The sequence below is a fragment of the Seriola dumerili genome, unplaced genomic scaffold (assembly GCF_002260705.1).
Source record: "Seriola dumerili isolate Sdu_G_001 unplaced genomic scaffold, Sdu_1.0 BDQW01000199.1, whole genome shotgun sequence".
Classification (NCBI taxonomy): Eukaryota; Metazoa; Chordata; class Actinopteri; order Carangiformes; family Carangidae; genus Seriola; species Seriola dumerili.
Genome location: NW_019174454.1, coordinates 1,506,013 through 1,519,886, shown reverse-complemented (window position 1 = coordinate 1,519,886; position 13,874 = coordinate 1,506,013). Strand labels below are relative to the sequence as shown.

The 13,874-nt window shown below is 40.2% G+C and overlaps 1 protein-coding gene across 3 annotated transcripts in view; it reads left to right on the top strand.

Annotated features, from left to right (window-relative positions):
* Positions 1-1,447: 1,447 nt before the first annotated feature.
* The window catches only part of LOC111228073 (transmembrane protease serine 3-like), a 13,833-nt gene continuing 1,406 nt past the window's right edge, over positions 1,448-13,874 (top strand). Inside the window, exons 1-12 of one of the 3 annotated variants that reach the window (XM_022753863.1) lie at positions 1,448-1,504; positions 9,638-9,692; positions 9,983-10,126; positions 10,386-10,538; positions 10,643-10,769; positions 10,892-11,011; positions 11,509-11,552; positions 11,918-12,080; positions 12,192-12,358; positions 12,712-12,807; positions 12,927-13,069; positions 13,326-13,478. In XM_022753863.1, the coding sequence (XP_022609584.1) occupies positions 10,015-10,126; positions 10,386-10,538; positions 10,643-10,769; positions 10,892-11,011; positions 11,509-11,552; positions 11,918-12,080; positions 12,192-12,358; positions 12,712-12,807; positions 12,927-13,069; positions 13,326-13,478 (1,278 nt within the window). In that variant the 5' untranslated portion in view covers positions 1,448-1,504; positions 9,638-9,692; positions 9,983-10,014. Of the gene's footprint in view, positions 1,505-4,041; positions 4,449-9,637; positions 9,693-9,982; positions 10,127-10,385; positions 10,539-10,642; positions 10,770-10,891; positions 11,012-11,508; positions 11,553-11,917; positions 12,081-12,191; positions 12,359-12,711; positions 12,808-12,926; positions 13,070-13,325; positions 13,479-13,874 lie in introns of those variants that run through there. The other 2 variants (XM_022753864.1, XM_022753862.1) reach the window with 2 other exon arrangements.

Genomic DNA, 13,874 nt, shown 5'->3' with positions numbered 1-13,874 from the left:
GTGGTCAACTTGCTAGTTTTTGGAGGAAGAATGAGGAGTCTTCATGGAGGTTGCAAATGGAAATCCATATTCTAAAGCCTTTCATCAAAACAGTATAATGTCAATACACACCATGTTAGGCATTGAGCCTTCCTTTGACATCCAATAGTAACATGATCAGATTGCAGTGGATTTTTTTGCAATGACAAGCACAAGTTAAGCTAGTTAGTTGTGATTTGCCTGCTGTGCATCTGTGTCCGTGTATTTATGACGTTCACCTGGGCAGTGCTAAGCAGAGAGAACAATTATTTGCAGGAGATCTTTTGGGTATTTCACAGCAATATGGCAGCAATTTTCCAGGAAAGAATTGCATTTCATCATCACATCACATTGACAGGTGACACTGATACTCCTGCACAGTGATCAAGGCTATAAAACTTAATTCTTCTGCAAAGCCCTCTATCCATAAAGATATCATCTATCACTATGATTCATAGATTGATGTGGATACACCAACCTGCTTGAGTTGCATAAAACGTGGTATATTTCACAATTCTCAGCAGATAGCTTCCTTATACTGTAAATCCATTCATTTAATTTCGGTCAGGTGCAGTGGGTGACAGCTAACACAATAAAGTGTTTTGTGTGTTCACAGTCATGTGATCCAAGACATCCAAGACCAAGGATCACATCACTGGGACCTGTGTTTATTGTTTCTAGATTATGCACACAAATATGACTGACAATTTGAACACCTTAGACAAAATATTTCAGAATTAAATATATAGTAAATGTAAGCAAGTAGTGAGTAAAATGTAATGTAATTTTGGATTATCATAGACTGCTTGAATATACATTTTGGAGCTTGAATATCCATTTTTTTAAAACGAATTTTAATCTTGTTTGTTTTCCCCTCCTTGTCTTTTGTCCTATATCCAGGAAATGTTCATTTATATTTTCCAAATTCAATTTATCACACAACTGAAATAACATTATCTTGAAAACATTTGCACTTTTTGGGACACTTGATTCCTCCCCAAGAAAAATCGGTTTGGATACAAAGAGGGACAGAGAGGGACAATACAGATTCTTTAGAGTCCAGGGAACATGAAATGTGAAGGTGTTAATAATTAACAAGCTGTTTTTCATGTCGCACTTCCCCTAACTTCTCTGAAGCTCCATATCAAGTTTCACAAAATGCTCACCTATATGTGGGGTGGTGGTTTAATGGCTTTGGTTGTAAATTGAGGTGGAGTGCAAGTGTTTGTGTGTGTCTGTGTGTTAGCGAGAGGGAGAGAGGGAGAGAGAGAGAGAGAGAGAGAGAGAGAGAGAGAGAGAGAGAGAGAGAGAGAGATGGACTGAAATAAGTTGTTTGCCATGAAAGTGGAGGGCAGAGGGTGGTCCCTGTTGAAACAATAAAAGTCTGCCGAGAAACTCCTCAGAGAGAGATGCTGAATTTCAGCGACTAGGAACACTGTTTGCCCTCCAGATGCTCCTCTGACAAGAAGTGACAGCCGCTTTAAAGGTGAGGGAGAGTACAGTGGTGTGAGGTATGATATTTGGGTGTCTGTAATTAGGATTTTGTTATAACCTCTGCTTTTTTCCCCAAATCCTTAATAACTAATGGGTTTGTGTTTGTGTCAAAATAACGAATGGCATGCTGTATGAGTAGTAGATTGATTTATACGAGTGGTCTTTTTATAAAACTCAGAAAAGAACTTTGATCCTTTTCTAATCAGGTTTCCTACTAAACTTTAGTAAACCATCCACGTAGGCATGTCTGATAAGGACTTAAAGGAAACTTCCACATTTTAAATCTGTGTGGTCCAGGATATTTTTTTAAAAGTTTGGTGGCAGTGGTTTTTTTGGTCCTCATTCGCTTTTAGAGGTTAAATTAAAATAAAGCTAGCTGTTGCCATATTCATTTTCACTTTGCTCAAAATTAGTCTTGTCATCAAATTATAAAGGAACACACAAATCACGCTGTACAGTCCCTGCTTAGGTTTCTCAGATTTGCACCAAATTTGAACCTGCTGACACACAGTTTGCCAGTCAGTGAGCAACAAATTAATGTTATCAACATTTTTATGTTATCAACAAGTTCTAAACACATTGAAAGAGAATAAGTAATATATATGTGTAAAAATACTTTTACATATCCATTGTGAATACAAATATTTTAGCAATAGCCTTGGAAGTATTCTGTTAATATGTAAACAATCTGGTCTATATTCCATTTAGGAAGTCGGGAGTGTATTTGGTTGTCCTTGAGCTTTACATGCACCCAATTTCAAACGAACACAGTGTTTTTAGCAGCAACCACTGTGTTCACTGACAAAGAAATGAAGAATAATGAATTTTATCCGCTTGATACGGACTGTGTGTTCAGCTGTCGTGCTGTGAGAGCTAATGGGATTATGAACAAAATCAACCAGTTTGACTGAGCAGAACAATAAAAGCCTGAAGTCAAGCAAGGGCGTACAAAAGATTTATTAGATCTCTGTATTGCTCTCATCTTGTCTTTTATAGTTTGTGCAAACATCTCGTCAACCATTGTTCAGCAATGTCAGGCTGTCAGACAGGATAAACCTTGTGATTCATGTGATTTACATAGTGGTAAATGTGAGGACTTAAAATGGGTGACTTACTGTACGTACAGTGCAGTGAATCACTTTGAAATACCGTTCATTTTAACTAAGTTCAGTCAGGCAAACACACAAAAGTAGGTCATGCACCATATTTCATACCTGGGTGGGGCCTCTAAATGTTTTGGCAACCTGAATATCTACAAGGTTATTGGAAGACTGACTTAGTGACCAGAGTGGTCATTGGGTGCATCATTAAAGGGTAACTTAATACTTCAGAAACATAGGACAGAAATCTGCTGCTGTATTGATATCTACTGATTTGAAACATTCGGGCATTTTGCACTTCTGGCCAAAAATCAAACAGTGATGTCAAAACATATCTATTTTTCTAAAACAGACAAGTTGACATTATTGACTTAGGTTTGCCTAAAACTGCAGCATTCTTTCACGTTTTACAGTAACTCATAGAAAGTAGGTTTAAGATGTGTAATTCCATTTTTAAATAACCATTATTGCAACTATTGATGGATTACCATGAAATTCTGTACTGACATTCATCGTTGGCATTTTTTCTGTGAAATGTCTCCACAGCTCTTGGATGAATTGCCATGAAATCTGATTCAGACATTCATGTCCTCTGACTTTCAATTTAGCACCATTATCAAGTCAAACTTTAATCAATCCAAAACTTTGGTTTATGACCAAATACCTGCAAAGGTAATGATATTCTCATCAACTTCAGCCATTCTTTGTGTTTAGTGCTAATTAGCAAATGTTAACATTCTAACATGGTACACTAATGTGGTGAACATGGTAAACATTGTTCTTGCTAATCATCAGCACATTAGCATTGTCATTTGGAGCACGTTAGCATGATGGCATTCAGCTTATAGTATTTAGCATAAAGTGCCACTGTAGCCCAGCAGCTGCTAGCATGGCTGTAGATTCTTGTGAGGCATGGAATGTATTTGTCACATTCCTCTTGTGTTAATTCTCTGAGACAAGAAATGGCATGAGTCACAATTTGAATGTCAGACAAGAACTCCTGACTGATACCAACCGACTTCTCATTACACTGTCAAAACAATACAGGTGAGAAATGACACACCTCAGCCTCCAGGCATAATACTGGACACATACACACCACTGTTAACTTCATGTTGTGTCTGAGCGCGTGTGAGTGTGTGTGTATGTGTGCATATATGGAGCACTCTGTTATGTCGAAGTTTTTGCATGTATTTGTATCTTAAGGGGGCAGAAAAGATGGTGTATGTTAAGAGGGTTTAAAAAGTTTGCAGTGGGAGGATATGTGGGAGGAAGGACAAAACTTGGGAAGACACATAGGAAGCGAGAGACAGAGAGAGAGCGAGAGAGAGAGAGAGAAAGAGAGAGAGAGAGAGAGAGAGAGAGGGAGCGCGGGATAGAGAGTGAGAAGGGGAGGAAGAGGAGGGTTCAGGTGTCAGGTTACCTGGAATACTTCAGTTTTGTTTTGTTTTGTCAGCAGGGCTTGGTCCTCCTAAAGCAGCTCTATCTGAACCTTGCGGAGCGTCAAAACAGCGCTACACACCAGCACTCTTTATTACAGCCTCTGGGTTTTAGAGGGGGGCAAGTCAGGCATCCTTCAAGCCGGATTCAGTTACACTGCTGTAGAAAGAGAAAGGGAAGAGAGAAAGAGAGAGAGATAGAGGCTGAATCAAACAAGGTTTTGTAGTAGAAGTAAGTGTAGCGGGCAGGTGAAAGGAAACGGACGAAGGACAGACACAGGACAGTGAGTTTCTGTCTGAGTCCCACCTCCAGGGAGGGAGGGCAGTGTTTACTCTGTGCTGCCCGTCAGATGAGGTGCATCTGGGCCTTACTGAGAAAGACAACTACATCATGTGGGTGAGTGCAACTGGAAGCAGAATCAACATATTCATCAGGAAGATGGCAATTCAGTTCACTGGTTTCCATGGGAGGGGTCATTTGAATCACATCATCGTTGTCAATTCTGGTAACAAATTTGTTATTTTACTATGGCACTGAGACATACTGTCATACAAAAGGTTCAACCAGTTTCTGCAGTGTACTGGCAGTGGCTATATTTTGCATATTGGAAATGCCATCTGCTGCTACATGGGAGCGCATGCTTGTGCTTTACATACAGTATCTGTTCTGTGTGATTACTGGCAGTTCAAAGGGCAGGTAGGAGCATTTTAGATTCAAAATGATCCGGCTCATATTCATATACATTCACATTCATACTTCATGATGCTGTTTTAACATTTGTTCAGTATGTATGTGTGCACCATCTACCTCATTATATAGGTGTGCAACTGTTTGTGAGTGCAGCCTACACTAACTAAAGCATGCACCATTGTGCATATAAATGCACATTAGCTTGTTTGTGCCTTTGAATATCTTAACGTGTGTGAACAGCACTGGTCTAGATCTCGGCCTTTGATTACAGGTCATCCTACATGTCACGGGTAGTTTTTTAAAAGCCCTTTTGTGTATGTTTCAGTTGAGAGGAACATAATCCAACAAAGCTGAAAACCAGCAAGGAGCACTGACACGTTTGAACAAAAGGTTTACCGTGTCACAGCTTTTATCTGTAAGGCTGACCCAGTTAGGCTTTTCTGCTGGTGCTGGAGCAGTTCCCAATACACATAGTCCACCTATGGGTCACTCTGATTCAAAAAGAACCAAAGTTAGGTTTGTGAGGTTAGCTGTTACAGCAGAAGTAAGATGTGAGATATGATCATGCTTGGCCACTGTTATCTGGCTTTTTGGAACATGGCTCTGGCTCATAAACTGGTTTAAATTAGTCATGATGGCAACAATGACATTGGTGTTTCCCAGAAGGCGTTATCATCATGTGTCATGATATAACAAAACAGATCCTGTATTTTCAGGGATGTGTTTGTCAAGTCATGCCAACAAGTCTTTCTTTAACCAACTTTCTGGTTTCCCAGGTGAGATGGACCTCCCCCTTTTTTGTGCTGTCACATTCATCTTGCTTATTCAACTTATACTTACATCAGGGGATGATGACCTAGTTTCTTGCACTTTTTTTTCTTCTGCCAGTTGGTATTGGGAATGAGTCTGTGTGATTATTTTGAGGGTGTGTATTAATCACCATCTTTTAAAAATCAAATTATTAATTTACATAGAGGGATCACTATTATGTTTATTATATTCATAGACTTACACAAGTGGAAAGGTTTAGGTCAGGTTGAGTCATCAGTCTTTTGGGGGAATTAAGACAAGGGATTATCAGAATCAACTTACATTCTATTACATAAAAGGGAGAGTATATGGCTATTAATTGATTATTTGAAACTCTACCATAAGTGACTACAAGTCTCATGTCACATACAAAAGTGCTGCAGGGCTTGATTCATACAGGTGAAACATTACTAGTTTCAATATAAAGAGAAATCTGAGAGTGATTGGACAACAACATGCAGAGTAAAGAACAAAATGTCTGGATCTCTGACACATACAGTCTTTTATGGTTCATGGTGACACAGCTGATTTATAGCAGGATAATGTAAGCTTCCTTCCAAAAAAAACCTGCCCAACAACATTCTTTGCCCGTCTCTGTTTTCCTTGCTTGTTCCTAGCATTTGACTGACAAGAGCCACCAACCATTATTTTCACAACTTTTGTGTCAAAGTTGATTTTGTGCACTTCCTTTGACAGAAGTTATAGCAAAATAATAAGCAGCAAAGCAATATGCAAATGAGGGAACTTACAAAATACTACTAAAGCAGAAGTGTAAATTTGAGAACAGTAGTCCGCTGTTTCCAGTTACTGTTTTGTGATGCTACGATTTCTGGCAATTCCTCATTTAGTCATAAAAGATTCTGCATTAGTTTTTTTGATCAAAAAAAGTATCAACTAAAATATATTCTGTTTGTTGTTCAAAAACTGAATGGCAAACTGTGAGGACAGGACAAAGGCAGAACAGCAGGCAGACGAAAGTGCTCTACAAACTGTCGGTAACTCTACACCATGGGCTGAAATCCTCCAAACAGGCCGGTTAGCAGTCATACTGATGTGATACTGAGCAGCTACAACACTACAGGATGAGTCATGTTCACCCTTGATGAATAAAAGCACACTGAGAGTAACATGAAAATAGTGAGTGTCACAACAAAGCTGACCCCTGTTTGTACACCAAGAAATGGGTTTTGATTGAATAACAGCACTATTACAAAATGTGGTGACATGAATCTATTGGTGAGATGCTAGTTATTCATAACTGGGAGCAAGCTGCTGAAAAAACATTGTAAAATGTGACCAAATTCAGCTCAGAAATGTGGCCAGTGTTGGGCCATATACTAATTACTCAATAGCAAAAGAAGTGAATTAACATTACATTACTTTAAAGCAGCTATCATTTTTTATAATGTATCAGATGGTATTGTGATAGTAGTCGCTCATAGTGGTGAACCTTTAGAGAATCGTCACTTTAACTGGCATGACCAATGCTTCTTTTTTGATCCACTTACTGTTGTGAAATGCTGCTAGATATTCAACTTAAAGCTGATCAAAAACTTCCTTCAGCTTTTTCACTTCAACTGCTTTCTCTCCATCCAGACAATAGACCAGGAAAACTTAAGAAAACTTGATTTTTAATTGTCAGACCTGAACCTGATTAACAGGTTCACTCAAATGTTTAAAAATAGTTTCCGATTTGTGAAACCTTTGTTCTGAAAATAAAACCCTTTACTGCTTTTTATCACAACCAGACCACATCAGACCAGGTCAGGTCTAGATCAAAAAACTAAAGCCTGTTTATAACACAGTTTCAGATTTGTGATCCCTGCAAATCAGAAGCTAACCTCAGCCATATCAATTCCCTTGGGAGTTGGCGGAGAGCAAAACAATGAGTGAATACCGGACTTAAATTCTACATGAAAATAAGCAGCTGTTTGCACCATATCAAGTTCACAACTTTCTACTCGCAGTAGCAACCGCTTAAATATGTACAGTGTATGGTAACATCCAAGCAACTCCGTCTCGGTCAGTTTATGGTGGTCACAACATTTGGTGCAACCCCGGCGAGACCTGCGACAAATGCTAAAAACGTAAAATATCAACACCACTGCCCCTAAGTGTCTAAAGAACAGTTATTGCAGGTTTAACGTAAATTACTCAGTCTAACTCTGTCAACGGTAACTTTTTACACCTCTACAGCCTCTATACTCACACGCCACATGTATTTAACACAAGTAGAAACTGAAAAGGTCACGCCCCATTGTTTTGGAGGTATTTAATTAGCGGTTTTAGCTAGCCCCGCTAACTGACCGCATGCAGTTTCCAACTCTGAACCAAGCTAGGTCTTCCCTGACATAAGCAAACCAGACAGATCCAGCAAAGAAGACAGAAAATACAAATGAGACAGTATTTGAGTTACCTTGGTACCAGGAGTCACGTCTCAATTTGTTCTTTTGGTGGATAGTAACGGCGTCCCCGCCACACTTCAGCCGCTGCGCCAAGCTGACATTTACGACGTGTCGCTCCACTGAAAAGACAGATACGGTAAGAGTGATTAAACCGACCCCACACTTTTCAAAGTGAAATTAGACCGAAATAAAAATGGGACTCCCTCCACAACACGTTAACGTTTCTAAAAGTAATCGGCCCATAGTTTGCTAGTTCAAATTTAAATGAACAAGATTACAAAACTGGGATTACAGATTCAAAGATTCTGTTTGAATTGATTTACCAGGTATTTGTGGTCAATCAGTGACTGGTAAAATTGGCTACATTACTTAGAAATAGAAAGCTTAATTGTTTGCTGCATGAAATATCACAAAAATAGTGACATTCCTTTGATATTTGACATCCTCAGATGTTTTGTTTTGTCTGATCAAAAATCAAAACCCCAAAGATTACTTTTCTGTGCTTCACTTTTCTGTTGAGCTCTGATTTACATATCCTTAACCTTGCTGCAGGTTACATACACTGCTGATAAACATGCAAATGTTTGAGTTAAATGAGAGTAGACGGACTAATCCAGGGTATAGGCACCCAGGCTTCAGGTCCACTATCAAGGGTTGAAATAATGTATATATAATTTGTATTAAAAAATATATTTATGCTACACAGAATACTATTTAGGTTTTTCCAATCTTTGGTTTTTCCTGTTAAATGTTGGATATCTTTACCCCTTCAGGCTTCATTTTCATTTTCCAAGTGAAAGGCATCAAGTAAGGGAAAACCACCCCGCAAATTACTCAGCAGGTCACAAAATGTATGTACTATATCAACACTTACTGGTTTGAAAGGTTCAAAAACAGAAAGGTTGTGAACAGTCTCAGAGGATCCTCCCCCTTGTCCTGGGGAATAACTGCTGTCATTTGTTCTGCAACTTTTCCTACACCGTACACACACAATTCAGACTGTAATGAACTCTGTATGCGATTATGCAACCAGGATACAGCTGATATCCTGTTCAAGAATACTTGAGTACTCGGCTCCTGTGGTTGAAGGGTGGTCACACCTGTCTATACCACCCTGCAATAATACAGTGTGTTCTGTCTGCACAATATCAGTTGCATTTGACTGGAAGACTTACTGGGTCCCAGTGGACCTCACCACACCATGCCCCCACTATCCTGTACATTCAGAGTCAAGTAGTCTGTGAGATACCAGATGTGGGAACTGCCTGCAGCATATGGACTGGCTGACATGTACAGGGTGGGGGCATATGGGTGTAATGTGACATCTCATAGTGGCTCCATAGTGTTCCATGTGTGCATAATCGGTAATCCTTTGTGGTTCCTCCCTGGATATGTATTATACACCTGTTTTACACATGACCATGCTGTAGCCTTTTTGTACAGGTAGATGCAACTTATGGTCACATATATTTGAATTACCTGGAAATAAACTCATGCAAAGATATCATGTAAGTTCAGATAATTACATGGAAACTTCCACACAAAATGACACCATCACACACACCTCCTCCTATACACACACAATGTATATTTCCTCCCAGGCCATGCCATGCACACTTGTTTCGACACCTGCGCTCACCTTACCCCTTGTCTTATGCACCTTTTTTATTCTTTCCTCAGACGATCGCCCAGGTGCCAGAGGAAAGCATTAGACCATTGAATCCCAGGCAGGCAGGTAAGCTGTGTGCTGTTGTTGGTTTTGTGTTAATAAACAGCATGTTGCTGTGCTGATGGAAGAGTTCTGTGAATATCATGTTAAAAAACTGGAAATACTTATGTGGGACAGTACTGAGAAGTTGCACCTTCAGTATGTACTATCTTTTTCCACTTGACTCATTTTTCTCCTTTCATTCTCCCTCATTTGCGTAACGGTTTCTATTCTCTCATCTCACTTTTCTATTATTGCCTCATTTATGTTTCTCTTCCAATCGCTCTAATTTCTCTCCCACTTCTTCCTTCCTTCAGTGGCTCCACAGCCAGGCCGCCGCAGAAAGCCCATGACGGCTCCAAAGACTCAGAAAGACAAGGCGTCTAAGCGGAAGAGGGTGCTGCTAGCTGTCCTGACAGTTGTGGTGCTACTGGGCATACTGGTCACCGCAGCATATTTCAGTGAGTTACAATTCCTGACAGTAGTTCCTTTCTCCAAAGACACAGACAAACACCACAGGATGGCGTGCCAAACAGGCCCCACCTTCATATTTCTATCCGACTTCGCTGCTTGGATACTAGAGAAAGATGCTTTGCAAAGGTTTAAAATTCACGACAGGATTCAGTGTCATTTACTGTATATGAAATCATCCGAGCATAATGCTATTCTAACATGCATTCTGCCTTTCTATTCCGATGTGCCACCCCCTTTGCCCTCCAGTTAAGCAGCTAATTGAGAGCAAATACTTCTTCTGTTCGCGCTCAGTCAAGTTCATCCCAATAGACAAAGCCTGTGACGGGAATGATGACTGTGCGGGAGGAGAGGATGAAATTACTTGTTTATCAAGCTTTACGCTCAACACTACCTTTCCAGGTAAAACAAACACCTGACTCTTTCTTGCTTTGTCATCACAGACACAAAAACAAAGCTTGAAAAATGACATCTTTTCTTCCTCTTTGTGCCGTTTCTCCCTCCAGTGCGTCTCATGTCACGTAAGCACGTCCTGCAGGTGTACAGTCCTGGCTCAGGTTGGAGGAGTGTGTGCAGTGACGACTGGACCGAGCAGCACACACAGACGGCGTGTAATCAACTGGGATACACGTAGTAAGTTTACACCCACCAGGGATGAATTTAACAGATGTCACGCATCACATGGATTGTGTTGCAAATTTAATGAATGGGTTATTTGACCTGAAATCAAGCCTCTGCTCCTTCTGTATCAACAGTAAACCTCGTAGCAGCAGTGTCCCAGTGGACACTTTAATATCTTCCCTGAAAACCGGACCATTCACAGCCATCAGACCTGGGACTGCAAACACACCCATACATCAGGCTACCATTGACCGGTGAGGAAGGGAAATGGAAAATCAAAAGCTTTAAACCTCATTATTCATGACTAATGAATGACTATTTGTCATTGCCGCTCAGATCTAAAGTGATCTTAAAAAAAAAACAATGCTGTCTTAGAAACTGCTGTCTAAGACAAAGACACAGCTGTTGACTGAGAGATGATTCCCCTTCAAACTGTTGACTTTAAAGATAAAAACATATTAAAATTAATCTTTGTTCTCTTCCCCCCTTTTAACCTTCGCCCTCTCTTCTGTTCTCACAGTTTCTCTTCCTAAATATAAAAAATCCCAGTTTTCGTTCCCTCTCTGTTTTATTTTCTATGAGAGTGAACAAGACCGGCAGGTGTTTTACTCAAACCAAACAACAGAAAGAGACAAAGTTCAACGGGGGGGGGGTAGATCAACACAACATTTGACTGTGTGTTTTGTCAGTTTAACTAATGTTGTGGCCACATGTGGTTCATGTGTAACTCATTCTGTTCTTCTTACACTAGAAGTGTCTGCAGATCCGGATCTGTGATGTCTTTGTCCTGTTCAGGTGAGTTTATTTTTGAAAAAGCAACCACCATCATCAACATTGTTTACAGTTTTTAACAAGGCAGAGTGGGGCTCATGGGTGGTGGGTGGAAGATGACATGGGTGTATAACTAGTTTCACACTAACAGGCCCATGCATGTCTACAGTAAGCAGCACAACTCTTACTTAGCAACACATGATGGAGTAGGTTCCTTCATTCTGTTGAATAGATCAAAAATTAGTTTGTGTAGGAAAAGAAACTAATCTAACCAGACCTTTACTGCTTGACTAGAATGATCTATATGGATAAATCCATAAAGATAGAAAATAAACGTTGGTAGTTAAATGTACCACTGTAAAGAAAATAGTTTTTCTTTTGTTTGTCAGACTGTGGACAGGTGGGCTTTCAGGACCGTATTGTCGGGGGTACAGATGCTCTCATCGAGGACTGGCCCTGGCAGGTCAGCCTGCAACAGGGTGGCCAGCATACATGTGGAGGAACACTAGTGTCACCGCGTTGGGTAGTCACTGCTGCCCACTGTTTTACAGGGTTAGTACAGCTTCCGTGTACACAATCTCCAGTGAATTTCCTTTTGTGATAAACATCTACATACACTCTTGCTCACACTTCCTCCTTACGCACTTGTTTTTGACCTTGCAGCAGTAAAAAGGAGCTGAGTCGCTGGAGAGTGGTGTCAGGCCGGACATACATGGGCACACTGGGAGGTTCCTACGTGGACAGAATCATAATAAATGGAGACTACAATCCATCACGAAACGACTATGATATAGCACTGATGAGACTCAGCAGCCCGATTACAGTAGGAGGTTAGAGTTGGATTTAAACACATTCAAACACACTGACAGGAGTCACTGCACCTTATCCATTGGCATAGTCATTAGTTTATTGGTTATCTGACTATGTGGAGTCTGTGGCTGAATTTCAACCTCAACAGTTGTGACAAAGGCAAATAAGAACATACAGTAGGCTATACTGTTTTGCCCTCTAGTGGAGTATATGCCAAACAGCAAGCTCTTCACCTCAGACCAAAGTTAGCCAGTGTACTCACTTGATAACTATAACTGTACCTTTAAACAGAACTTTCAGAATGACAAAAGTAAATAATAAGAACCTTAAAGGCTAAAACTTTCATAATGAATGTACTGCCCCTGTCTTCTAGTTAACCGCAGGCCGGTTTGTCTACCTCCTAAAGCCTTTGGCCTTGCTGCCGGAGCTTCCATGACTGTGACTGGCTGGGGATACTTGGAGGAAAATGGTGAGAAACCTAAACACTACCTCTCATCATTCATCAACAGCAACCCCATGAATAGGAAAAGACAACCTCTTTGAAGTTGCCGCTATCGCTCAAATGTTGTATCCCTGTTCTGCCACCAGGCAAGGTTTCTCCTTCACTTCAGAAGGCCAACATCCCTCTGATTAACCGGTCTGTGTGTTCCAGTCCCACAGTCTATGGCAGTGCCATAACCCAAACAATGATCTGTGCAGGTTTCCTGAAGGGGCAAGTGGATGCTTGCCAGGTAACTGACAATCAATTCTGATTATTACTGCAAAAGACAAAGAAGAATATCTGATATTAATATTTTTAACCAAACAACCATGTATGCAGTGTATTACATTTTTAAACTGGATCCATTTCAAGTTGTGCTGCTGTAGGCCTGCAGTTCAGTAATAGTTGTAGTTTGTAGAATCCTCCAGTATTGACATTCTCTTCTGGCAAATGGTTTGGATATTAAAATGGTGGTAAAAATATTATTGTGATCTTATGAATCCTAGGGGGACAGTGGGGGTCCTCTGGTGCACTTGAGTTCCTCTAGGTGGTATCTGGTAGGAGTGGTGAGCTGGGGTGTTGGCTGTGCCCGGGAGAGGAGGCCAGGTGTCTACTGCAATGTGGAAGAGCTGCTCGGCTGGATTCATGCAGCCATTGAGGTACAGAATACAGAAAATGCTAAGTTTCTGTGTTAGTAAGGTCCACTTACTAGCCTTTTCCCCTAGCTTTCAGCTACATCATACAGTTTGCCTTGAGAGAATGGAGTCTGCTCACTTCAGCTGAGCAGCTGAGCAGACTTAATTTGCTGAGGAAGACTGTGAAGTGGACATTAAATTAAAACAGAGTGAAAATTATAGGATGAGTTCTGGTATCACAACAAAATTATTTCCACTTAAGGGCTGTAGTTGTACTTAAGAAAGAAAATGATAATAAATAAATAAATAAAAAAAAAAAATTATAGGATGAGTTCTGGTATCACAACAAAATTATTTCCACTTAAGGGCTGTAGTTGTACTTAAGAAAGAAAATGATAATAAATAAATAAATAAAAAAAA